The sequence below is a fragment of the Malus sylvestris genome, chromosome 10 (assembly GCF_916048215.2).
Source record: "Malus sylvestris chromosome 10, drMalSylv7.2, whole genome shotgun sequence".
NCBI classification, from domain to species: domain Eukaryota; kingdom Viridiplantae; phylum Streptophyta; class Magnoliopsida; order Rosales; family Rosaceae; genus Malus; species Malus sylvestris.
The window spans coordinates 43,082,263-43,108,295 of record NC_062269.1 but is presented as its reverse complement, the minus strand read 5'-3'; the positions used below and the strand labels follow the sequence as shown (position 1 = coordinate 43,108,295).

At 37.9% G+C, this 26,033-nt stretch overlaps 4 protein-coding genes and 1 pseudogene across 9 annotated transcripts; 1 reads left to right on the top strand and 4 right to left on the bottom strand.

The window, feature by feature from the left end:
• Positions 1-3,987: 3,987 nt before the first annotated feature.
• LOC126585227 (uncharacterized) lies at positions 3,988-5,889 on the bottom strand. 4 transcript variants are annotated; one of them, XM_050249640.1, is made up of 2 exons: positions 5,547-5,889; positions 3,988-4,946 (listed from the first exon to the last, which is right to left on the bottom strand). In XM_050249640.1, the coding sequence occupies exon 2, from the start codon at positions 4,921-4,923 to the stop codon at positions 4,318-4,320; it is 606 nt and encodes a 201-aa protein (XP_050105597.1). In that variant the 5' UTR covers positions 4,924-4,946; positions 5,547-5,889; the 3' UTR covers positions 3,988-4,317. The 4 variants fall into 4 exon arrangements, with proteins under 4 accessions (XP_050105597.1, XP_050105598.1, XP_050105596.1 ...); XM_050249641.1 differs by having other exon boundaries at positions 5,553-5,889; XM_050249639.1 differs by having other exon boundaries at positions 3,988-4,943; positions 5,553-5,887.
• Positions 5,890-6,574: 685 nt separating this feature from the next.
• On the bottom strand, positions 6,575-8,238 carry LOC126587312 (pentatricopeptide repeat-containing protein At3g24000, mitochondrial-like; annotated as a pseudogene).
• An 892-nt stretch (positions 8,239-9,130) lies between these two features.
• On the top strand, positions 9,131-11,927 carry LOC126586636 (ras-related protein RABB1c). Its single transcript, XM_050251548.1, has 7 exons — positions 9,131-9,229; positions 9,478-9,530; positions 9,673-9,812; positions 9,980-10,062; positions 10,461-10,665; positions 10,780-10,848; positions 11,587-11,927. The coding sequence occupies exons 2-7, from the start codon at positions 9,485-9,487 to the stop codon at positions 11,677-11,679; spliced, it is 636 nt and encodes a 211-aa protein (XP_050107505.1). The 5' UTR covers positions 9,131-9,229; positions 9,478-9,484; the 3' UTR covers positions 11,680-11,927.
• Positions 11,928-12,414: 487 nt separating this feature from the next.
• Positions 12,415-18,854, bottom strand: LOC126586635 (probable galactinol--sucrose galactosyltransferase 2). 3 transcript variants are annotated; one of them, XM_050251545.1, is made up of 14 exons: positions 18,205-18,853; positions 17,885-18,117; positions 17,433-17,523; positions 17,134-17,182; positions 16,927-17,018; positions 15,923-16,030; positions 15,719-15,850; positions 14,663-15,073; positions 14,262-14,403; positions 14,098-14,165; positions 13,455-13,589; positions 13,127-13,341; positions 12,928-13,016; positions 12,415-12,818 (listed from the first exon to the last, which is right to left on the bottom strand). In XM_050251545.1, exons 1-14 carry the CDS (start codon positions 18,531-18,533, stop codon positions 12,534-12,536), a joined length of 2,379 nt encoding a protein of 792 aa, XP_050107502.1. In that variant the 5' UTR covers positions 18,534-18,853; the 3' UTR covers positions 12,415-12,533. The 3 variants fall into 3 exon arrangements, with proteins under 3 accessions (XP_050107502.1, XP_050107503.1, XP_050107504.1); XM_050251546.1 differs by lacking the exon at positions 15,923-16,030 and having other exon boundaries at positions 18,205-18,854; XM_050251547.1 differs by lacking the exons at positions 15,719-15,850; positions 15,923-16,030 and having other exon boundaries at positions 18,205-18,854.
• A 2,256-nt stretch (positions 18,855-21,110) lies between these two features.
• On the bottom strand, positions 21,111-24,778 carry LOC126584602 (subtilisin-like protease SBT5.4). The gene is made up of 11 exons (XM_050248932.1): positions 24,695-24,778; positions 24,487-24,596; positions 24,267-24,364; positions 23,963-24,127; positions 23,713-23,818; positions 22,946-23,483; positions 22,698-22,792; positions 22,360-22,605; positions 22,154-22,268; positions 21,775-21,988; positions 21,111-21,667 (listed from the first exon to the last, which is right to left on the bottom strand). Exons 1-11 carry the CDS (start codon positions 24,776-24,778, stop codon positions 21,111-21,113), a joined length of 2,328 nt encoding a protein of 775 aa, XP_050104889.1.
• Between the last annotated feature and the right edge of the window lie 1,255 nt (positions 24,779-26,033).

Here is a 26,033-nt window from a genome sequence, read left to right as displayed (position 1 = left end):
ATTGTGTCTCACCCATAAGTTCAAACTTGTAGTGGACCTTAATAAGCCAATCAATGAGAATTGCCCTCATTTTCTTGTTGATGTCAGGTTGGTGATAAGCCCTGTAACTTGGGGAGAAAGAGCTTGACTTCACTTGAGCTTTTAAAATGGAGAATTGAGTATTGTGATATGGGAAATACCACTGAGACACTGCCTTAGCCATAACAGCCTCTAATGTAGCCGTAGAAAATGTCAATGAAAGCCATTGTTGCTTGAAGACCTTCTTAGTGTGTTTTACCACAAGCCAAGACTCAAAAGCTGAAAAAATTAAGGAAATGGCATTGCCTCCCCATAGAGCAGCTTTGATATCATTTTCCCACAGGAACTCAATGTCCATTATGTAGGCTGTAATGGTTGATACATTCCAAAAAGGCTTGAGCAACTGCCATAAAGTGGCAATGTGCAACTCAAAACTTCCATGAGTAGTCAAGTGCAAGGTCGTAGGCAGCATGAAATTGAAGAGAGTTCCCATATTGTTCAGTGCCCCCTGGCATGCATTGTACCATTTTACTGTATCAGTGTCTTTAGTTACAGACCACGCAAACTTCGCCATTGGATGCGTCTCATACAAAGGTCTCTTAGACATTTCATCAAACAGATGCAATGCAAACAAATTCTTCTTCACAAATTTACCCACAAGATACAAATTTATCCATCCAAATTTATCATTAAAAAAATCTTCATACATGACTACAATAATACCAATATGATACGCCAGAATAAACTGCAAAAGCTGATGCCATTTGGCTTTCCAGTGTGACAAATTGGAAATCAAAGATCGCAATACTTCATGTCTACGTTTGGTGGTGTTTGTATTAGTTGACGGCTAATTGCAGAGGCGAATAATCTGTAATTTGACGCTCATGTGGTCTCCATAGCCCTTAATGTTGCTGGTATTATTGGCGTCATGTCGTAACCATGGAAAGGGGCCTAAAGCTTTGGCTCCTTCATTACTGAGAGTAAAACCCAGACCCTGCACACTTGTTGGAGCTTCCTGGTTGCTCAAAAATGGTTTGTTATTGTTGGTGTGGGCTGCCATTGAAGCGTTCAACTGCGGCTGTGGCTTAACAGACGGAGCTGCGATTGCTCGCAACAATGGTGATGACGAAAACAACGGCGGAACAGAATGGACGGTGATTGGCGATGGAATTCTTGGTTGTTTGCCATCTCCTTGAAGTTTGGGATGACCGAGATCGTGAAATTCGCCGTCTGCAGAAAACATCAGGACCTGATTTGATTCGCACTAGCAATGCGAGCCAAATCACGGTAAAACGGAGCAAGTGCACGGCGGACGGCCAAATCAGCGGCGACGAGTGAAGAGTCCCAAGCGTCATGGAACGCAGCACGCACTGAAGCTTCAAATGAGTCTATTGCAGCAGAGATGCGTGCATCCATGGTAGGAAGACGGGTCGGGTGGGCGTGCACAGGAGGGAAACCAGGATTCGAGAAGGATGATACCATTGATAAGATCTAATTCTCAATTCCCTTAATCAACCTGCAAGTGGCACAAGAAAGCTATGGAAGAAGAGGGAAGGAGAGAAGAAGGAGCAGAGCTCCAATATTTTTTGTATTGATTTATTTTGTAAAATTCTAATCTGTTTTCAAACCAAAGAGCAAGTGCTCTTATACATAAAGTGTGACTACTGCCAGCTGGCACTTCTAACAAATTCCCCTAACAACAAGTAAAACCCTCAATTACAACTAACTTGACTCTTAATTTGTGATTAAGACAATCACAATTCTAAGTTCATAACATATGGATCCATAGAACCTGCATAAAGAGCTAGCATGCTTGAGGTTTTAGCAATTTTGACTTTCAAGACAGCTACTAGACAAGAAAATGCAGAAGAATGAAGGCCGTTTACCTTTTCATAAACTACAGGACGATTGTGGTTAGAATCTCTGATTTCTGAGATTCAGTTTGCTCAGACGATGACGGCGGTCTGGGTTGGTGTATGTGATGTCTATGGCTTCGAAGATTTTGGGTTTGATTTCTCAAGCTCGAGTTTGGAAGTCACTGGGTTTTAATTTCCCAGATCCAAGGTGTAGGGGGGGTTGCAGGTTTGGTGGAGGTGGGTTCTGGGTTTCGAATCTGAGCGCGCAGAGCGACGGATATATGGAGAAATAGGGACTAAGAGTTGAGAGGGTTTGAGAGAGAGAGTTGCGGCCTTAGGGTTTCGAAGGTAGAAATGGAAGGATGGACGACGGCTTTTTGATTGTTGAAGAGAGGCATGGGTGGTGTTGGTGTTTTTCGAAGGAAAAAAAGAAAGAAAATCTCCAATCCGAGAGGAGTGAAAGAAGCTGAGAGAAATGCACATGATTTTGTTTGGTTGGGAAATAGAGATGATGTGGGTAGAGACAGATAGAGGAAGGGGTTAAAGGGGTCAGAGGGAAGTTGAGTGTGGCGTCTGGGTAGGTTAAGGAGACAGAGAAGGGTAATTCTATTAACACCCCGTAATCTTACGAAGGCACCCCATACTTTAATTTATTCACTTAAATTTCCTCCTTTACCTCTATTTAATTTAAGTTAATAGACAAAGAGAAAATTCCAGTCACCTAACTATTCATTGGCGGCAGCAACATCTCATGCAAACAGAGGCAAAAAACGCCCAACCAGTCGTAATTTCTCATCACGATAGCACAACTCTCTCTATTGCATTTGCATCTGATACTCTAGAAGAAATGTCTCTTTTTTTTTATGTTCTTTTGAAAGTGGGAGACAAAGAAGGGCCACGATGGGGTGGCTTGTGCGGGACAACGACGAAGGTGATAAAGGTAAAGGAGTATCCGGGTTGATAAGTCGAAATGTTGGATTGTAACCAAAGAAACAGGAGTTTCCGGCTGATGTTTATGGAGGTAATCAGATATACTTGGTTGTCGAATTGGGGCTGCTGAGTGTGCTCTTTGTTTTTTGGAGTGGGGGTGTGGGGTGGCTTTAGAAGAATGAAGGACAAAGTTGGAATTTTTGAGAAATTTTTTTAATGTGAGGTGTTTTCATAAAATTGTGGGGCGTGTATAAAACGGTGGGGTTAAGTGAGAGAGAGAAAAAAAAAAGGTAAGGGGTATGTGGACTTTGAAAAATAATAATAAAAAAAATAATTGTGTTTTTAGAAGTAAAATATTAGCACAAATGATATATTTGAGTTCATTTTCTTTACAATGATGTCTGGGAAAAATATTTGTGCCAAATTTGGAGAAGAATGGGCACATTTATTGGTAACAAATACAAATTTTTTTTGTGTGTAAAATTGGTTAGTTACCCATAAAATAAATAATTGTGTCCTCAATTTTGTATTTATAGGCGATTTTTCTTGTAGTGAATCAACTCTCCCTATTTCCCCTCTAGCTAGCTAGTAGCTAGGCGTTTATAATTTTTTTAGGTTTATAGACGGTGGTAGATTGGCAATCGTCCCTCTCTCTCTCTGTTCATATCTCACTTTTTTCTGATACGCTCAAGGGAGAAGGGACCGATATATATGGACAATTATTTGCTTCTTTCTTGGTTAGAAATCATGACAAGTTAAACATTCAAATGAATAATACAACTAAAACTACAGGTGTCTGAAGGAGAAAAAAGAAAATTAAACCTAAATTTAGGGTGTATGGTTGAGGATTATTTGCTTAAAACTCATACTCTCAGTTATTTTTAGGTTAATAATGGTGTTTCTTTAGGCATTCACGGTTGGTCTTATGGGTAATTTGGAGCGCACAACTGAGATAAAACAGAGAGATTCCCCGACATATCCGGTCATGAATTCACAAACCTCTACATTTGAATTTGGTGCATTTTCTTACATTTTGTTTCTTTGGAAGAGTGAAGAAAACAAAAACATTGTCTTTTATTGAATATACATTTATTACATAACATATATAACCCAAGCCAAAACAATGGAATGTTGAAAATAAATCAGAATATGATGATGGTTTCCAAATTTTAATAAAATGTAGTTTAAAAACTTGGAAGTTTCCATGTTTATTATTCCCAATTGGTCTGGATAACAAACCATAGCAGTAAGGCGAGGGCTACGTACTATGAATTGGACAAATAATTACAACCAGGAAAAGGAAAGAAGAAAGGAGATGAAGACTGGAAGAGAATGAACATCAGAAGAGACGGTTACATTGCCACTGCCATTGCCAGCAGCACTGAATTATCAAGCCCCATCAGGGCCTCTGGCGCAACACATGACATGACATCACCCTCCCTGGCTTGTTAGTCGTTGGCTTCTTAGATACTCAACGAGTTTCTGCAGCGACAATTGATCAATTGAAACTTAATTAGTTGGGCTGTTGAAGAGGCTGATTGAGCAGGGAACTCCAAATGCAATCTTCCCCGGCCTCAGTCTTCGACCCATCATCTTGATTAAGATCTCGAGGTCGCCACAAATCTATATCAAGCTTTTCCTTTGGAAAGTCCAGGAGTGCATCAGGATGATCAGTCTGATCATGATAGAAGCACTGCCCGGAGAAAGGAAATTGATCATCCAGTACTGCCAGTGGTGATGAAAAATTACCATGTCCAGGAGTAGTACTACTGGTAGTCAAGGTGGATGTGTCGACATCCAGTACTGCCAGTGGTGATGAAAATGAGTCTTCAAAATTCAAGTCCTCTGGTTTGGATATTACACTATCTTTGAGCCACGGAAAATCAAATACTCCTAATGCCAAGTTGGAATCCGAATCTGATGTCTTATAACTGCTACTATTACTACTAGTGCTGCTGTTGTATTCAAGGTCGTTTTTGAAGTCCAAAATACCACAGTTAGGATCTACTAAATTTGTCTTCGCATGCTTCTCTGAAAAAGAATAACAAGAAGAAGAAGAAGAAGAATCGTTGTGGTCTTCATCTCCTTCTCTTACTCTCTTTTTGCTGTCACGCTCCATGTTTTTTTTACAAAACCTCCCTGCTAACGAAATATATATATATATATATATATATATATATATATCAATATCAGAAATATAGAGGATTATTAATACAATGAAACAAACTCATGGCAGAGCAAACAAGTGCAATGCTCCTCTTCTGATCTGATTTTCGGGTATAATTATTACACAATACGTATGAAAGTACTCACCAAAAGAACACGGCTAACAATGTAAGTACTAATGATACAAATGAGAATTTTTTACACACAAATTAAAGCGTAAAGTTGATTCATGAGCAAGGACACATGCTAATGAAAATCATGTGGTGAGCTAGCTAGGCTATATATCAAATTATTAGCTAGATGCTTAATTTAAAAGTGGCAATGGCAACATACGTTTGCATAATGAAATTTTGAGAATAAATAAAACGATGCATGAGCTGAATGGCGGACAAAGATGAACCTTAAAATTGTGACCTTGAGATTCAAAGATTAAATTGAAGTGGTATTATAAAAAAAAGAACGAGAAGGTTTGATCTGATGGTAGTGCTAAAACTTTGTATATCAAATCTATCTTATGACTATGAGTGTCATGCAACTGCTAGCGCTATTTACTGAAAATTTTCATCCATTACGTACCTGTACCTGTATTGGGCTAGGTTGAGGCTGAGGTTGTATATCTGGAGCTGTTGTTCAATGCATATAATTTCTGCTGAAGAAGAATGATGATTACAAACGAGTTTTGCTCACAAACTACGCGATTTTAAGCTAAACCGTCTCTAACCACACACACTCTTCCATCATGCTTTTACCCACCCATATCTCTCTTTCTCTCTCCTTTTGCAAGAATGAATGAAACGAAACAGATGGGTTGTGTTAGTTCCTCTTTTTGCGTTTCTTTCCTTTCTTTCTTGCCTCTCTATTTTTTCAGTTTCCAAGTTTCCAAATACCACAGGCAAAGCCATCAGCATATCCCATCTTTTCCTCCTTTGCTTTTTTTTCCTTCTTTTTTGTCTCCACTAGTTTTGCCACGTCATAAACCCAAAGCAACGTAAGTTTCTTACAATTTCCCTTCTCGGCTCAACAATTGATTCACTCAGGAAAAAAAAAAAAATTATATATATATATATATATAAAGAACCAAAGTTCATTCTATTTTATTGTCTAACAAAGCTAGACTAGATGTATACTAATCTTCTCCGTCTAGGGTTCAGGATTAGAAACGGAGCGAAGGTATCCGCAGTTGAATTCAAGAAATAACGAGTCCGTCCTCAATTGTATTCAAGACAACAAATATAGCAATTCTGCATATCATGATTTTTTAAACCTAGGATATAATTTGGATCGTTAACAGGGCTCCTCGTAGGTTGTTGCCCTTCACAACCAACTATATGCGGAAACCTTACACTTGATCAGGTAGTATCGTGATCTCCAATGCAACGGAAAAACAACTTGCATCTATGATCTAACCTTTTGTGTGTCCGTATAGTCTATTTTCGACGTTCATAATTCACAGCACTTTTGCACGCATTTTGCATCATGCTTCGCATTGCCTATGTGAAACAATCAGGTATATATATAATATTTCAGTACCTTAAAGTTGAAGTTGGTTCCAGAAGAGGAAGCTTGTCGCATCATAGATCACAAGCATGTAAAACGCAGCGGACTCAAACACGAACAACCAGCTAATGAGTTAATTTGGTACGCAATGCAAACAGGACCATGAAATTAGGACTATCAGTAGTCCCCACAAGTACAAGAGCCATTGCGAAAATGATGGAACTGCTTGGTGTCCCTCACAATGATTTGTCTCCCTTCCATCTTTGACACGTATATAATTGCTGAATGACAATCACCACAAACCCTGAATGTCTTCTTGATCCGAATGGTGGAGCCAGGAGTGTTAAGAATTGCAAATGTTGGAGCAAGCTTCTACTTTGGTGCTGCAAGTCTGCAACTTGACTTCCCTCTCCTGCTGATCCACAAAGAAAAGTACGTGGCTAGTGTCTGGGACGTATCCAATCTCCTTTATCTTCATGCTAATCCTCTCCCACATCCTAAGGAACTCTACTCTTTGCGGGTGAGCGGGTGAGCATCATCTTTTGCTACAAACATGTGGACGGCATTCTCAATCTCTACCCAACTACAAGCAGGTTCCTTTTTCACCCGGCCTTCTTATATCATCCTCCTCAACTTTGCAGCGTCACTCCATCTGCCAGTGGAGGCATAGTTATTACAAAGTATGACCTGGGGCCTGAATCATGGGGATCAAGCTCAAAAACACGTTCAGTAGCATAAACACCCAATTATGTGTTCTTGTGCAACCTGCAAGCACCTAACAAAGCTCCCCAAACAGCTGCAGCAGGTTCAATCAACATTCCTCTTATGAACTTCTCCGCTTGACCAAGCAGACCTGCACGGCCAAGAAGATCAACAATTGTCACAGTGTGAAACCTGTAGTTCTATGTTGTACTTTTTATCAAGTCAAAATAATAGTGTCCATCCAAGAGACCGGCATGCTACATGCTGTAAGAACACATAGGAAGGTTATATCATTAGGCTGGATTCCAATTCTCAGCATTTGTTCAACAGTGCACAGTTTCCCTTCCAATCCCATGCTGGGCGTATCCAGTAAGCATTGATTTCCAAGAAACGAACATCTTGTCTAATCTACTTTTCAGAAACCTTTTTTGCATCCTCAATGCTGCCTGATTTGGCATACATGTCGAGAAGAGTATTCACCACAAAAGCGACGAGGGTAACAGCCGATTTGATCATGTGGGCGTGAACCCACTTGCCTTGCTCCATAGACCCTGCATTGGCACAAGCAGTCAATACGTTAGAATAAATGAAATGGGCAGGTTTGAATCCCTCCCTCAGCATCTTCCAAAACAACCTGATATGAGAGCATGTTCGCCTTGAGCCTTCCTAGTATGCCCATTGCCCAGCAATCAAAGCATTCCAAGAGTCCTCATTCTTGGTGTCCAAGGCATCAAAGACCAACTGGGATTCATGGATATGGTCACACCTAGCAAACATGTTCACAAAAGCACTGGCCACCAGTCCATGGCGGAGCATCTCAGGAAACAAAACAAGGGAATCCTGAATTCGACCGTGTTGAGAATAGCGACAAATCAAGGCAGTCTAAGTGAACAAGCCCTTGCGAGGCATTTCATTGAACAGGTTGCGAGCGTCTACTTTTAAACTCGGAAGTAAGGACCTGTTCGGCTGTTATGGAGGCTGCCGCGGAGAAGGTCCTTATATACCAACTCTAACTAGTTTGTGAATGCCACTAGCAGCTGCATTGTTGTAGTTGTACGACTGTACAACTCTAACCTGTTCGACTGATTCGTTAGATAATTCTTAAATTTTAGGTTATAAACCTACCCCAACTTGCTCTAACTCTTAGGCCAAATATGATTTCTAACCCAAAAAATCTCATTTTTGGGCAAATTTAGGCTTAGAATTCTTCATTAGTAGGCTGACCCACTATATATGAGTATTTTTTTTAGTTTTATATTTATAAATTTATTGAAACTAACGTCTAAGATCTTATATGATTAAATTTAACGGTAAAAAAAATTATCTAACAGTCCAAATTTAAATCAAACAGTTAAAATAATTAAAAAAAATCTTTAAAGTGTTTCATATTCTTTTGTAGCATACCACGAGTCACATGATGTAAATTTAGTGATTTTTCAATATTTACCGAAATCTGACTATGTTTAGGTAAAATGTTCATAAAATTAAGTTAAGATAGTCTACATAACTTTTTTTTCTCAAAGTTACTTTAAGAAAAAAAAATATCCTAAATTCGAATCTCGGGCTAAAAATTTAAACCAGAAAGGTTGAAGCATAAAAACTGTTCATGGGTCCCAAGGGTTGGAGATGTTGGGAATAAGTGAACTTAACCTCATAATGAGCTCGCAATGATATATATGATTTGAATTTTCTTTTGTTGAGAATTGAACCAAAGACTTCTCACCTGTAAGCGAATAAAAACACCACTAAACTGTAGTACTAAGTAGATATAAACGAGAGACTTATAAAGTCATATTTGGAATAAACAAAAGATTGGTGTAAAAAAGTTTTGGTACATTGGAGATGGTACGAAGGAGGAATATTGGGGGTGACCCATGTGACGAGATGGGCTGAAAAAGAAATGGGCCAGAAAATGGGGGAAGGCCCAAATGGGAAAGAATAATTAGAGTTGGGTGGTGATGTTGGTGGCGGAGGAACGGACAGCGAGGAAGGAGAGCGGTAGTATGGAAGAGAAAAGAAGACGCTTTGCTCCGCTGTAAACTGTTATTGCTTTTGATTTGGTTTGACCTCTCTCTCGCTCGCTCTCTCTCTCCTGTTTTATTTCGGTGGTTTTCTTTTTTTCCCCAACCCCACTCGGGCCACTGCCTTTCCCTTGTGGATTCCGTTCCGTGTACAAATTACATTTACAATTTACAATTTTCTATAAAATAAACAACACAGACAGACATTAGTTTTGGAATTAGAATTCAATTTGCGATCATTCGATTCGATCAAACTTGTTGTTTGTGTGTGTTTGTTGATAAGACAGGCAGAGAATGTCTTACGCTTATTTGTTCAAGTACATCATCATCGGCGATACTGGTACTCCTCCATAAAAAATAATTCTTATTTCTTTGATTTCGTTTGATTTGTGCATCAATCGAATTTAATTTAATTGTTCTTCTGTCGGTTTTGATGAATTTCGATTTGGTATTTTCATAAGTGATTTGTTGTTGTGTTGCAGGAGTTGGAAAATCATGCCTTCTTCTTCAGTTCACCGACAAGAGGTTTCAGCCAGTGCACGATTTAACTATTGGCGTTGAGTTTGGAGCCAGGATGATCACCATCGACAACAAACCTATCAAGCTCCAAATCTGGGACACGGTTTCTTTCTTTCTTTCTTTTTCTTACGAATTCATTTATTCTTTCATTTTAATTCGTTTTTTATGGAATTAACATCATAATTCAGTTCAATTCAATTGTAAGCTTTTCGATTTACGATTTTCTTTGCATGCGAATAAATTTGCAATATATTTGTATATATGTTTTAGGCTGGCCAAGAGTCTTTCAGATCCATTACCCGATCCTACTATAGAGGGGCAGCTGGTGCCTTGCTTGTCTATGACATCACCAGGTATTCTTTCAATTCTAATCTCATTCTCAACATAATAATTTTGTATTCTTGCTGCACTTTCGCCATGCGGCATCTCTTACTTTGGACGATGGATTAACCCCGTCTGCCTTGATTCACTATGAGTTTCTCAGAGTGTTTTTTTCAAATTAAATTGTTTTTGGAGAAGGTATTTCCATCACAATTCACAAGGAAAATCATATCTCGTGCTTGTTTAATCCAGTTTGGTTAGGCTTAAAAACGCTCTTGCTGTTTTTCCTATTGCATTAGAGAAGTAAAAGCTCAGGCGAGATCCCAGTAATCTACTGGATTCATATGCTAGTGTAGATAATGAGCATTAAGCACCTACTATGACATGTTAAGGCACCGGCAATGACAATAATTCCTTCTTTTACTCTTAGGAGGGAAACTTTTAATCACTTGGCTAGCTGGTTGGAGGACGCGAGGCAACATGCAAATGCAAACATGACAATTATGCTCATTGGTAATAAGTGTGATCTAGCTCACAGACGGGCTGTGAGCACAGAGGAAGGGGAGCAATTTGCAAAGGAGCATGGCTTGATCTTCATGGAGGCCTCTGCTAAGACTGCTCAGAATGTTGAGGAGGTGACAAAAGATTGGCTTTTTGATGGACATTGTTTTTTTAAAGAAACCTTTGATATCTTCATCATGTTTTTTTTTTTCTTGCCTTTATTGGTAACGGTTACATTTTCCATTCAGGCATTTATAAAAACTGCTGCAACCATATACAAAAAGATTCAAGATGGAGTGTTTGATGTATCAAATGAGGTTAGCTTTCTCTCTTTATGAAATATTCCTTACACGTCCTCCTTATCTTTTACTTGATATTTATTAAGGGTAAATTACATTTTTCACCCTCAAATTTGGGTGTAATTGCAACCCCATACATCATCCTTAAAACATTGCAATGTCATACACAAACTTGTATTTTAGTTGCAATTTCATACATCGTTAGCCTTTTTTTAAAAATATGTAGAAGAGGTTTGTGGTATGGGTTTGTATTTGCACCCAAATTTGGGGGTGCAAAATGTAATTTACCCTTTTTATAAAAATATGTAGAAGATTTTTGTGGTTTACTTATGTTCTCATTAGTGCTTTCTGTTTGGGAGGGATGATAAAAGTGTATTTTTGATATGGCAGAGTGCTTTGTGAATGCCAAGTGGAATGATTGACTGTATGGTTTCATGGAGCCATTATATGAATGCTTTTTCTATTGGTTGGTTACATAATAATTGTCCTCTGTGATTGCAAATTATGGTTGCTTAGATTTCTAGTTGCCTAAGAATGTGATGGGTAAGCTCACATTTGAAATATATAAAGACGAGGCTGAGTCTCAGCTCATGCTCATTGTATTGACTCTGAAAAAATGATATCCCGATAGATACTAAATACCAAATGAACAAAAACCCTTCTTGTGAATGCTCAGAGACAAATTGAACAGTTTGTGATATTGAATGAAAGAGAGCTGTGTATGAGCTTATTCCCGATTCTTGGTCTTGTTTGCAGTCTTATGGCATAAAAGTTGGATATGGTGGAATTCCGGGACCATCAGGAGGTAGAGATGGCGCTTCCTCTCAAGCTGGAGGCTGTTGTAGTTGAAGTTTGATCTTATTTGCCATATTGAAAGCAGTTTATCAGGCGTCGTTTACATTCTTGGGGTTTTTTTTTTTTTTTTTTGTGTGGTTAAATATGAAGATTATGGATCCTTTCTTTGTATAAACGTCTTAAAATGGAAATACATGTATAATTCCTTGTCATGTTCTAATTTGATTGTAAATTAGTCATTTAAGGTTAGCTTGTTGAATGAAACTGCAGATTGTGAATAGACAGTTACTCATCGTTATTTATTGGTGCTGATCTTGGCGTTTCTATACGTTGCATGCTGAAAACCGATGGTGGCTAATACCTTCGATTTGAATTTTCCCAATACACGATTGTCTTTCAAAATAACCGAGTCCTGGAGTCGGTACCTAGTACCTATACCTAGAGACTATAGAGATGAAATTTGAGCCTTGGAAAACTTTGAATAACGTCCAATTATCAATGTATGCATGGTCGTGATCTGTCCCTTTCATTCTTCATAAGAGTAAAGTGCTTTTGCATATGGAAGCGTTTCTCGTCTGCCGGGGAAAATCAAAATCTGATAGTTGTGAAATCACGTCTATACCATTAGTATTTGTTCATACAGTATTTCTTCCAGCCTTTCTGTATAGAGCAGCAAAGTATGGGATTTTTTATTGGTATGGAGTACGGATGACTCGGTCGCATGGTTTCCGACCACACACCAAAAACACCCCCGCGACATTATAAATTTGAAATGACTATACACGCGAATTCATGTATCACTTTTTATATTTTTTTTCACATAAATACGAATTCAAATATATTATTCAAGCTAAGACTGTCTAAGATTATTAAATTTGAATCCGTCTAAACTAAAATACTTATCTGAATCAATAATGTAGAACAATTTTCCAACTAGTTGTGGCAGGAACTGTTACTTTTAAAAGATTGTCGTCTTCATCTCTAAATTCAAATTCCTCGTCGTCTTTGGAGTTCACTGAGCAAGCTTTGGGCTTTAAACTAGAGTAAGCGCCAAAGCTACCACCTCCTCTTCCCTTAATGTGTATTTCACTGCTAGAGTTATGACTAAAGCACTCAACTGCTTCAACAGCTCCACCGGAATTGTACATGTTCAATAATCCAATCGCTGCAAATTCAATGTTTTGCTTGTAAACCTGTGGAAGTAGAAATCACCCACAAATTTATAATTGTTTTAACACTAATCAGTGTACTCTTTTACATACTTTTAATCCCGATTCTCAAGAGACGCGCTCAGAAGCCAACCTTAATAGGAGATACAGTAAAGACATCGCATTGGAGAACTCTTAATGCAACGTCAAATGACTTATCCTTTGGTAACCGAGACAGACGCCCTGAAATTGTATGAAACATATGTCAAAATACGTTGAATTTAACATTGGGTGCCGGCCAGATGAATTAACTGGTGTTTTGGTGTGGCAAAAGGCAAGATATATAATCCTACCTTTTGCGAAGGAATAGACCGCACAATCTCCTGTCCACAGCTTGCCAGAAACCTCGTCGAAATACTCAATATCTGCAGGGGTCACCTTCCCAGACACTTCAGCACTAACTTCTACCGGAACAACTTGTTCTAGACAAGGCCAGTTCCCTGCTCCTTGGCAATTGAAAATGCCTAAAACTCCATTGTATTTGTTCAAATTCCATATCTTTAGAAGGCTACATATAACATCACCAATCAGAGAAGAGAAGATTTGTTACTTGTTAGAAAAGTAATATCATATATTATATTGAACAATTTAACAAGGTAATTGGGAGGGACATCACATTACCTCTTCCCATCTGTAACGGGGTCGACAAATAAACAATCCCGTGATGGCCTCCCGGGGAATCTAGCTCGCAGAATTGATCCATCAGGAAGTACAAGCCTTTTAAGTATCTCGAAATCATGATGGCCAGGTTTGTCACTGTTGTCAATAGTGGCGTGTTGTGAAGTTAGTCACAGCTACACCATTTTGAGAAATGATTAAGCATCATGATCCGTCAATCTAATCACCGGCGGAACTGGTACTTTTAAAGATATGCATCTGCAAGTAAAGTGCATGCATTCTAGCATACAAAGTACAGAAGCAGATAATCCTGAAATGCATTAAATTATACATTTTCCAGTGAAATCTTACATGTACAAAGTAGAGAAGCTGATAATTGTGGATGACATTCATAATGCCATACAAAAGACACTCCAAATAAAAGAATTGGAATTACTCCAAATAAACTCCTATGCAGTAAATTAGTGAGACTTTCATAATGCCATACAAAAAAAAAATAGTTAAAAGACGACATTCTAAGATAATCACTTCATTTGGACACGGTTAAGACTGAGAACAGTAAAAGAAAATGATAAAGATTCAAGCAATGGACTGTCAATTTGATGCCTTCATTAGCTCATGTAATTGTTATTTCACTGTTACTTACCTAACATAGACTCCGCATCCTCCCACAGCTCTAGCAGCAGCATGGAACTCAGCTGCTTCATGACGGCTCTGAAAGTTGTAATTTAATGTATTAAATTCTGCATTTGGAAATACAGCAATAGGCTGAACTTAACAGTACGTAAGGAAGCCACAGCAATAGCATACATAGAACATGTCCCAATCTGGGAGAACAACTTCACCAAGGAATATGCTGTTGAAAGCCACAGCAGCTATGTGCAGTGTCTGTGTTGTTGGGTTTTTCGGGTAGTAATCATCAGATGCTCGAGTAATAGCACTTCTTTTTGAACTGCAACACACAATTGGGCGGTTACCTTACCATGTAGAAACCTTAAAGCAAAGAGACTGTTGGTCACAGTTCGTTATGGCTTTCAACAAGAATGATATACAGGTATGTCTGTAACCTGCACTTAGCCCACATAAAAGTAGACATGCCCATCAACTGATGCTATGTAGTTACATGCATCCACTGTATGAGTCAAATACTGGAGGTCCTAAGTTTTTCCAAACAAAATCTGATGGGGGCATTGTAAAGCATAAGTATATACTGGTAAATGGAGTCCGTGTTTTGGCCCATGCAGCAGATGATGCTGTTGTCTTGGAAGTGGGTGGCTATGGACTTCTCCAGTGCCTGTTGGAACTGTCTGGTCAGAGAAACTCGCCCTCCTAAATCAGCTGATATCGTCTCCAGTATGTTCTGAACATCAACCTTAACCCCATCAACGTTTTGTGAAACAAGATAACCGTGTAGATCATCATAAAACTGATACACCTTTGCAGGATCTATTGTACCAACACCATATTTCTCCATGCAATCCATAGCTAAGTCCCTCATATTTGCCAAATTCCCAGGTGACTGCACTGGGTATCTTAGCTCAGGATTGTACTTTTTAGTTCCAAGAGCATTTGGAAGAAGCCCTCCCCAGTATCCCAACAGGGCATGCCACACATAGACGTACCTGGGAGTTTGGGAAAAAAAGCAAAGCATTAATGGAACATAAATGCAAAGATTCAAGAGAAAAGATCTAAGATACATGAGGAAATCACAGATTTCACTCTATTTCTCCAAGTGGTAAGTATGTTCGACAATTGCAGACAAACTACACCTCAAACCACGTTATGTCTACTTCTAAACATCAGATACATTGCCATCACAGCCCCAATATTGGGTCCGGTAAATATCGGTTTTTAAGGGAAAAAGAGAAACTTTGAGGTCTAGAAGAAGACTCATGGTTTTGGGGAAAGATGATAGGAAACAGCTTTCCTTGAAGATTTATGCAGCTGTAAAATGGGTTCATTGGTGATAAGACTTGACAGACAATTAACGAACAAGTCTATATACCATCAGAAACAGTTTTAAGTAATAAACCAAAGTTCCAAGTTCAATAAATTTTCTTGAAACTTGTACTAAACTCCAATTAGTTTGAAAATGTACCATATAAATTAAAGCAGACACATATAACTACAGCTTATAGTGAATTATGGAAGTTGTCCAAGATTGTTGCTGAAATTTTCAGGCCGCTGCAGTTTTCTGGTTTGTTTATATTTCACAATATCTGCATAAACTGTGAAAGTAGTTAAAATGTGCATGATGGAAATCTTACTTAAGACCAAAAGTCCCCTTGATTTCAGATACAAAATCCTTGAGACTACTTGGCGTCTCACTTTCACCCTCTTTATTAGTTGTCCTACGAAACTTGTTATTTTCTTGAATGCTATTTAATCTACCACCAAACCTGCAGTTAGGGGAAAATCAGTAAGCCTGATTGCGCTTTTAATTAATTAGCAAGAAAAGATTATGAACATACTGTGATCCGTCAACAAATGGTTCCCCTTCTATTTGGAACTCATTTGATGTATCTTGCCATCCATCGTCAATTATCAAAAACTTCGCTGGAGTACCTCCCTCTGATAAACTGTGTAATATATATATATGTGTGTGTGTGTTTGTTTGAATGAGATTAGTGTTTAAACAAATGAGTTGTCATAAATATTACTGGAGAAAAGATTAAGAGGCAATGTAATTGAGTAAATATGGTGGTAATCATATAAAGAATTCACAATAACATAACAAGTCTGCTGCTTAAACTTGTATGAATTTATTTCTATCATTCCCAAGATACTGCAACCATTCAGACATTTTGTTGATGCACAAAACCGGCACAAAACCGGAGGTCTTGGAACAACGTAAATCCGACCGTGAATCTGCAAGAAATGTAAATAACACAAGATGTATCGTGGTTCACCCTAATGTTTGGGCTACGTCCACATTGATTGTATTTCTCTGACTGTATGTATGGATTACAAGGATGAGGAGGAGTCCCCCAGAGAAAGAGAGTGTTGTTGTGTTTGTGAGGATATTGCCCTCTGTTGGGTTCCCAGAGTCTGATTTGAAAGGGGGGAGGAGTCCCCTCTTATAGAATAAGGGCTCCTCCTTTTACATAATCATATGGGCTGGGTAATGAGGCCCAATGTATCAAAGTCTGAGGCCCATTATGTGTGGTACCAACACATTTCATTCACAAAGACAAAGCAATGCAATATTCAGTTGGCGCAGCATCTTCATAATGAACTTCTTTATATGCAAGCTTTACACAGGAAAATAACAAAGTTAAATGAACTTCTAGCTCGACATGATTCTCATCAAAGTTAAACGAACTTCTTTAAATGCAAGCTTTACACAGGATCCCTACCAAATCATTATGGTCTCATAACTAAGATTATTCTAGCTATCAGTGCAATTGGTTTCTGATGACATATCAATTCCAGATCATTTTGAAGGAGACTAAATAAGCAAAGCGCTTAGATTTACCTTTTCAGGCCATCTCTGATTCCTTGAGGATTAACCCCTTGATAAAAGGCATCCCAGGTACACCAGCCAAAGCAATCTAGCATTCCAGGCATCTGCACCAGGAAACAATAACAGGATGTGTTATTGATCAATGATCATAGTTGTTGATGAAATCCAGAGATATTATAGAACTTTGGTCCTCTAGGTCTAAAACATTGGCTGACTTGCCTGTTTGGATTCTCTAAGAGAGAAAGTTCCAAAATGCTTCTCCAAAATCCTGAATATGACAACAAGTTGAAATACTTCAGTCTCACTTCAATAAATTAGTAAAGTAGAAAATGATAAATTGTGAACCCAAGAAGCAAGTTTAAAGGTCTTGTTTCTTATACTACTTACGATACAATGTGGTGATTCACTTCATATCAGAGATGTTTCACTGTAGTATAAAGGTTATGTCATTTTGCTTCTTGATCACTAAGCTAAGTATTTGCTTGAAACTCAAAAATGTGCTCAGAGAGCTAACCTACTTCATAGATTCCTTCATCAGATCGAAAGGATGGTTCCCGCAATTCACAAAAACTGCTTTTGGGGATTGGGAGGTAACGATAGCTGGGTCACCTATCAGATTATATAATAAACTTCATATCATTAGACTATCAAAAGAACCAATACGGGTGAGAAGGTCAGAGGGAACAAACTCTTCTCTCGTCTCTTTTCTTTTCTTTCCCCTCATCCCTCAGTACCAAGCTTGAAAACAAATTCATATTGTACATTGTGCTTCATAAGAAAAAGTGCACAAGCACTAAAGCCAAGCTCAATGAAATGTGCGATAGCAGATTAGAATCATCCAGTAGGCAGTATATCATGTTATATCTTTAACAAAAATTAAAAACAATTCGTGTAGAAATAAGGGAAGAAAAAGGAAGACGGTTGATTATAAGCAAAATATTTGAATAGAGATGAATTTATGAATGATTACCACTTTCGACACAAAACTCAAGTTCATTCGATGAATTCCCCTGCAAGCTGCTTCTAAATTCACCATCTAGAACTGGCAAGAATAAGATATAATTAGGAGGAGTAGCTTCTTCGGCTGACTTTGCTTGCAGGAGCAACATCTGAGTTTCAACTGGGATGTCACTTCCTGTATTGCCCACTCTTGGTATCATCCACCAAAGTTTAAATCTAAAAAGACTAAGCAATCTGACATCCCTGCATCACCACAAAAAAGATCAACATACAACTGAAACATGGCGATTGGGGTATGAAATCAACGGTAATGAAGACTAAAATGCATACCGTACGAGTCCAAGCTTAAAAACATGACGTGAAGAAGCAGTTTGAGAAGTGGCACCGACGAATGCGGATGAGTCGGTCAATGGTGTGACGACCACATTGTCAGGCACGTGTGTCAACACATCGTTACCATCGACACTGAGAATACCATCTTCAAAGACAGGTTTTGTACTCCATGGGGATGCAGTGTTACTACTTCCACTAGTGCTGCTGTTAGGACGCACAGACCCCCGTCCCCATCCACATCCCCGTCCGCGTGAGAAGATGATCCTGTGGTTGATGTTGAGTGGAAGGGCTCTGGAAGACGGAAAAAAGACGGTGGTCTGGAGCATGGCGATCAAAGCAGGTGTGCAGGTGTTTGTGACTTGTATATACTACTAGTTAACAAGTGAACGTATATAGTATATTACTTCTACAAGCTAGCTAGTGTAACTGTACATTTGGCCGTTATATATAAGAAGCGGGAGACAATGTGGGAGGACCGAGGACTGAGGAGGAGCTTAGAAGGAGTGAGGAGGATATGATATGATATGTGATGGAAGTTGGTTCCGAGAAGATTGATTGATTGATTATAATTAAGTGGAGATGGAGATGAGGGGATGGGGATGGGATCAGCCTCCTTAACTTCCACCATTCAGCGCTTGCTGTCCACATTTTACATTCGGGACCTGACCTCACCCCTTTACTCGTCTGTCTTTCGCTTTCTCTTATTTTTCAATCTTCTATGGGAATTAAAATATCCTCTCATCTTCCATGACAATTCTGCCCTCAGTAGTAGGAGAAAGACTTTATACGGCCACCATGTTAATAATACAATAATATAATATAATATTGTGTAATTTTTTATTCATGTGACATTATATTATTAGCATAGAATGTTATGGATATACTCGTGCAATTGGTAAGGATCGATAGACATTTATATTGAAAAACCTACCAAATCGGCTTGTTTAGTGTCAGTTTTTTTTTTTATGTATTTTTTAACATCAATGGTTAAACTCGTCGGGCCGGATGTTTAAACCAAACTAAATGACCTCCATTAATTTTTTTTTTTTTCTTCTCCTTTCAAAAACTTAAGCGCATTAAATAGGTTGAACAAGAGATTTACAAGATATCAATTAATTATAAACTCGTTGAAATTTTCATTAGAAATTCAAGCGCTTCACAGAAAGTGTTTCTTCAAGAAACATTTGATAAGTGCTTTCCTAAAAAGCATTCTATGAGAAATAAGCAATTCTTAGTCTAATATCATATGCAGTCATAAACGCTTTTGGCTGTCAAAAAGTGTTTTAAGCCCTTCTAAAAGTAAACCCCAAATAGACTCAGATTGGATTGTATAAGATAAACTCGCTAAATTTAAGGCATATTAAAACAAGAAATTGAGACCAACTTCCAAATTTTATCAAAATTAAAATGGAAGATAAATTAGATATGAAGAAAACTTATATAATATAGTAAGATATCAACACTTTATAACTCATCTATCTAATTCCATCAACTTAAACAAAATGTGAAAGTCGGCTTTATTTTATAGTTTAACATACCTTGAATATAGTGAGTTGTCCAATTTAATCCTATTTAAGCACCAAAAATTGCCTAAGATTTGAATCCTAAATTAGGAACCTCCACCAAATGTAATCGACTCAATATTACCCTTCAGGTAACGTTGTGTGCCAAATGAAATAATAACTATGGAGCCAAAAATAATCACAAGCCGACATGTGGATTTTTGGTAAAAAGGACAAAGTTACTCTTGAGACACACCGGTTGTCCTACGCGTGAGCAGTGGACAATCATTCTTTAATCAAGCCAAGAGTGTCCAAAAAAGGTAACCAATTCCAAATTATCTCATCCATCCTCATCTTAGGTAATTACTTCATAACCTACAAATTATTCCATATAAATGGAGATTAATTGGCTAATTAATGAATTAATCACCAATTAAATCACTCATTTTCACACAAAAAACCTCTAAGGGCCAGCCACCTCCATTCCCTATATATATGACCCTATTTTTTCTAAAAAAGGGGTTCCACACTCTTGCAAAACTCTCAAAAACTCTCCAAATACTTTTCTCTCTAAATTCTAACTTTGGCATCGGAGGTTCTTCGGCCAAAGCTCCCCACCCCCCATTCATCGTGGGCGCGTAAGGCTCTTGGCCTTGACCTAAGGTGTTAATTGTTTTGTAGGTGCAATTTTGTCCAAGAAGAAGAAGACGGAAATTTGCATCCACAATAACTCACTATATTCAAGGATTGTTGTAGTAAAAATAAGATTTTTGTGTTTAGCTTAAACATAAAATATGAAACTTATTCCTTCTAATTTCAACATGGGATAAGTTCATTTTATCTCTAACCTTTTCAATCCTCTAAAAATGAGAACTCATTCACCTCTGACTTCAATTAAATGATCAAATTAATTTTTATAGTTATCCAATCCACTCCAAGCCAACAGGTGTAATGTACTTAATTTGTGACGGCTAGAATCAGCCACTGCTAGTGCTCTCGTGCACAATAATTAATGCTGCATCATTGCTTAATTAAATCTTTAATTTATTCCTCGAATTGAAGAAAATAAGATACGTATAATGAAGAAAGAATATTATTCAAGTGAAAAAGAAAGAAGTTAATTTGATAAGATAGGAGGGATGGATCCCCGGGAACAAATAGCATGTGAATTCTTGACCTAGCAGCTAATTAAATTGAATCCAATCATCCCTTGCAGGCTGGGCTGTAATAAATTAGAGCTAGCAAGAAGATAAAAAGGAAGATTATAAAGCTTAAATACAACGATCTTTTAGTACTTAACCAGAAACAAATTAAAAGACTCGATTCCTAGGTAACTAGCTTAATTAATGTGAGAGTTCTTGCTTATGATGAGCTGACTACGTACTTAATTATCATGTTAAACTAAACAGCAGCTGCTGAGGCAACTACGATTGGACTCCTGACGTAGTGCTTGCCATCCGACCAGGTAAGCCCTCCAAATACATAATCCCCCTTAGCTACTCCACCTCTCTTAGGCTTCGCTTTCAGTGTCACCCTAAAGCTCTTCTCTTCCCCAACACTTTTAAACCTCAAGACATTAGGCTCAACACTCACTGAAATTCCATTTGCTCGTTTAATACGGACTGCATAGGTACCCGGAGAACCAACATTCTTGAGTCTTCTAGTCACAGTGACTGAACCAGACAATCGAGGGACTGATATCGAAGGGTAATTGAAGTCCAGAAGACTGGCTGACTCGGGGCATTTGTAGTTAGGACCCTCAGAAAAGAGTTGAATCGTTGTCTTGTTATAGCCAATGGCACAAAGAAAGTCCAAGTAATCATTGGCAGTTAGGTCATAGATCAGGCCAGGATCCATGGCACGATTTGGTCGTATATGGCCAGAGCCATAGCTGAATGGCGTTGCCTCAACAAATGATGCACTCATCATTGGATTCACAGTGTTGTCCCTCGTTCTTGCTGTGGAAAAATATAGAAGCACAAGTTAAGACACAATTACAGTCGTGTGCAGAAAAGTTAGAAATAAATAAATAAATAAATAAATAAAGTGTAATGATGATGATCACCGGTTGTCATGATTGCTGATCTAATTGCAGATGGACTCCAGTGAGGGTAGAGTGTCTTGAGAAGTCCTACGACTCCAGAAACATGAGGGCAAGACATGGAGGTGCCAGATTCCGTGTTAAACGGAACCCTGCGCTTATCAAAGTCTTGATCTGTAGGGCTGGTTGCTTGGGTGTAGGCAGCTATGATATTTACACCAGGAGCGGTGATATCAGGCTGATGAGAATTAATAGACAGTGAAATAAAGCAAAGATAATCAGTTTGTCAAAGATTTTTAGCTACGTACATACGTGGAAGGAAAACTGTATAAATATCATTGCGTACATACGTGGAAGGAAAACTGTATAAATATCATTTAGTACATAAAGACTCAAGGCAAACCTTGAGGATCTCAGGAGTGATAGTGTTGGGGCCCTGAGAGGAGAATGAAGCCATGAATGGAGCAGGTTTTGTGTTCAGCTTTGCAGTTGGGGGCGTTATAAATCCAAGTGGATCGCTATAAAATAATGTACAACAATTTAAATGAGAAAATCAACAAATAAAGCAATACATAAATTAAGATCAAGATTCCAAAGAGAGAGAGATACTCTGTAGAATTGATGTAGTTAAAGACCGCAATGCCATCTGTATAATTGATTTGGGATGCTGGTAATACGTGAGGATCAGCGATGAGTTCATTGCCACTGGCCTCATCATTGCAAAGAATCATCCCTGCTGCTCCAGCTAGTGATGCTTGTTGACCCTTGTCTACTCTTGCACTTAGTCCCCTAAGACAGGCCAAAATCTTACCCTTCACCTTCTTTGGGTCCAACGATCCTCCTAAACAAAGCATGCTGCATGGCGCTGAACGAGTATTACAACTTATTTTAAGGTTGATGAAAATATAGGATAGCTTTTAAAAGAATTAAGGTTGATTCATTCTTACGCATCCTTAGCAGAAGCATTATCTGCTTTAGCTTGTGCACCGGTTATAAGTGGATAAAATATGTCATCTGGTAAAGGCTTTGAAAGGCTCGTTCCCTGGTACATATTTCAAACTAATTAATCATGTGCACATTGACCATGAATGAAAATTTGAGATCACTCTTCAGGCGAGTTTCTTGCTGTCTAGAAATATTGAAATTGATCACTAGAGATAAGTGAGTTGACGGATGGTGCATTCTTAGTACGTACCTTGAGACGCATCCCATTTCGGAGTTCAATCATAGTTTCAAACTCTCGATCCAAAGTACTTGCTCCCACGGTTATCATCCAAGGTGCAACATTTGAGACAGTTCCAGCAGCAGGACCAGAGTTTCCTGCAGAGCATACAACAACGATACCATTCTTGACAGCATGGAATGCACCAATGGAAACGCCATCACTAAAGTAATCGGAAGGGTCTCCACCAAGCGAGATTGAAAGCACATCAACCCCATCATGTATGGCTGCATCAAAGGCTGCCATGATATCAGCATCAAAGCATTCACTGCCATTGATGGGTGGCCAGCAAACTTTGTAAGCAGCAACACGGGCTTTTGGAGAGCCACCTTTGGCAGTTCCATTCCCCAGACCAAACACATTGGCTCCAGGAACAAAGTTGCCACCTGCAGTGGATAAAGTGTGAGAACCATGACCTTCATGGTCTCGCGCACTGTTTAAGGAGGACTTGACTGGTACCCCTGCATATGCAGCATATCCTTTGTTGAAGTACCTTGTGCCTATAAGCTTCCTGCAGTGGTATGCATGTATATGAAAATATGATCCATAGTGCCGGGATTAATTTATCACCAAATCCAATAATCAAAAAGAAAATTTGCCAAAGACTTAACGAGCAGTAGTAAAATTAATCTGTCTGCATTTTGTCATATCATATGAATTGTTGACTGGTTAGCACTTTAGGCTATGAGACCCAGGCAGCCACCAAAGAAAGAAAAGAAAAGCAACTTAAGGAAGGAAACCTGTTGCAAACAAATCCGGCAGTGTGATTCTGGCAGATTCCTTTCCACTTTGATGGAACGGGTCCAATCCCTTTGTCTCTAAAGCTCTCTGATTCGGGCCAAACACCTAACACAATCATAATATCATCCTAATACTCAGAATAATAATCGTAAAAAATTAACAAAAATCCAGTAACATTAATCAATCGGAGAATTAAAAACAAAGAAATGAAGGCTGTGCTGCTGAAGAAAGAAAGAAAAAGGTTATTACCAGTGTCAAGATTCCCAATGATTGTATCTTCACCAAATCTGGCCTTTTTCCACAAGGAACTGGGGTGGATTACTCCGTCCTTTTCAAGCAACATAAAGTCCCATGAGTGAGTAGTGTGCAATTTTCTTCCTCGGTTTAAGAAAACCGACACAACTTTTGGATGCTCTACATTTCGTTAGCACATCATATATCAATATGTAAGAACTATATAGCATGCATCACTAATTGATTGACGTAAAACTAGTACCAAAAAAAAAAGAAAAATAATTGATACAAGTGTTTAGAGATTGATTGATGTTCATACTTGCGATTTGAGCCGCCTCTTCCTCTTCAAGGGTGGTAGCAAAACCATTGATATGTCTTTTGTACGAGTAAATAATTGCTTCTTTCGCTTTCTCGGTACTGCACATGCACGTAAGTATAAACGATATAATTACAATAATTAACAAGAAAACCATGGACGGACGGGACATGCATTGCAGAAATGCTTATATGTGTGTGTGTGTGTGTGTGTGTGTGTACACCTTCCGAGGAATGATCCGAGGAATTCATGATGAGAATGAGTGACGCGATGAAGATCAGCTTCTGAGACTTGTGGAGCATGTGCATGCGATCCCAGGTACACTATATACGACTACGTACAAATATATACCATCATAAAGAAAACATGATTAATTTTCCAACTTTCAGGAGAAAATCAACATGCATATATACAAGTAAGTATGGTTTTACCTTTTTTATTGCAAAGGCGGGAACTTGAAACAGAGAAGATATAACGAATAACTGGAGCAAAAACGAAAGCTTTCCAAACCACATTTTTGCTTTGTCAACGGCTGGGTTGCTGTTCACTCTCACTCTCTCTCTCTGATGTCAATATGTTATCAAATATTCACTCGGAAATTTATTAAGGGCAAAAGCAAAGCAAAACAAGAGGAAGAGGTGTGTTTCTGAGTGATTAGGATACATACACATAAATAGCAGATATAACATGTTCTGTTAGAATTAAGATTACGACAGCGGAAGGAAATTCATTAAATAGAAAACTTCATTTTAATCCTTGGCAAAGATGACTTTTTGATTAAAACCATGAGTAAGATCAAAATCTAATTTTAGTCCCTTGATACATTAATAACCTCATTTATTAATTATATTTTGATTTTTTAATTATTTATCTTTTTCTTTCTAATTTTTAATGTATTAATTTTATTTCATTATAATTTTTATTTTCATTTCATTCATTGTAATATATTTTGTTGTGAACATTTAGATAAACTAATTTTTGTTATACAATATATTTTGATGTACTTTATCTTCTTCATTTAGGTATATTAAATTCATTATAATACATTTCGGTGCATACATTTAGGTACACACATTTCGGTACATACATTTCGATACAAACATTTAGGTACATTAATTCAATATAACACATTTTCGGTACTAACATTTCAGTGCATACATTTTGGTACATACATTTAGGTACATTAATTTAATATTAATACATTTCGGTGCATATATTTAGGTACATACATTTCGGTACTAACATTTAAATATATTAGTTCAATATAATATATTTCGGTACTAACATTTAGGTATATTAATTGAGTCTTTCAAGTTTGAAGAATGTTAAATAAAATTAATAAATTAAAAAACTCTTTTTTGGTCAAAAACTAAATTAAAATTTGTGTATTAATAAATTTAAATATTTAATGGGAGACATTAAATAAAATGCTCATTAATTATTTTGAATTAAGGGCACATTAGGGACTAAAATCAATATTTAATCTAACACCAGGTTTTTTTTAAATTTTAATCTTCTTGAGGGATTAAAGTTCAAAAACCCCTTAATTAAAAGACCTACATCAAAACAATCCCTTCATTGCCAAAACTCTTCTTTTTCATATTTCTTTTTCGGTTACAATACCAAACTCTTCCTCTAGTAAAGAGTTTCATTGTATTTTTCAAATAACGAATATCTTGTAACAAATTTTAACCCATCTTTTGAACTTTTTAACTGGATATGTAACATGATTACAACAGAAAATGACAACCAATCGTAGACTAGGACTAC

Bases quoted from the DNA above. Each gene is read 5' to 3' on its own strand.
- LOC126586636 (XM_050251548.1), top strand. From the start codon at position 9,485: ATGTCTTACGCTTATTTGTTCAAGTACATCATCATCGGCGATACTG. The intron at 10,063-10,460 runs GTATTCTTTCAA...TTTTACTCTTAG, and splicing joins CTTGTCTATGACATCACCAG to GAGGGAAACTTTTAATCACT. The intron at 10,849-11,586 runs GTTAGCTTTCTC...TCTTGTTTGCAG, and splicing joins TGTTTGATGTATCAAATGAG to TCTTATGGCATAAAAGTTGG.
- LOC126586635 (XM_050251545.1), bottom strand. From the start codon at position 18,533: ATGCTCCAGACCACCGTCTTTTTTCCGTCTTCCAGAGCCCTTCCACTC. The intron at 17,524-17,884 runs GTAATCATTCAT...ATAATCTGATAG, and splicing joins TGAGTTTTGTGTCGAAAGTG to GTGACCCAGCTATCGTTACC. The intron at 13,017-13,126 runs GTAGGATTATAT...ATACAATTTCAG, and splicing joins GGTCTATTCCTTCGCAAAAG to GGCGTCTGTCTCGGTTACCA.
- LOC126584602 (XM_050248932.1), bottom strand. From the start codon at position 24,778: ATGTGGTTTGGAAAGCTTTCGTTTTTGCTCCAGTTATTCGTTATATCT. The intron at 24,365-24,486 runs GTGTACACACAC...GTGCATGTGCAG, and splicing joins CTCGGATCATTCCTCGGAAG to TACCGAGAAAGCGAAAGAAG. The intron at 24,128-24,266 runs GTATGAACATCA...AACGAAATGTAG, and splicing joins AGAGGCGGCTCAAATCGCAA to AGCATCCAAAAGTTGTGTCG.
- LOC126585227 (XM_050249640.1), bottom strand. From the start codon at position 4,923: ATGGAGCGTGACAGCAAAAAGAGAGTAAGAGAAGGAGATGAAGACCAC.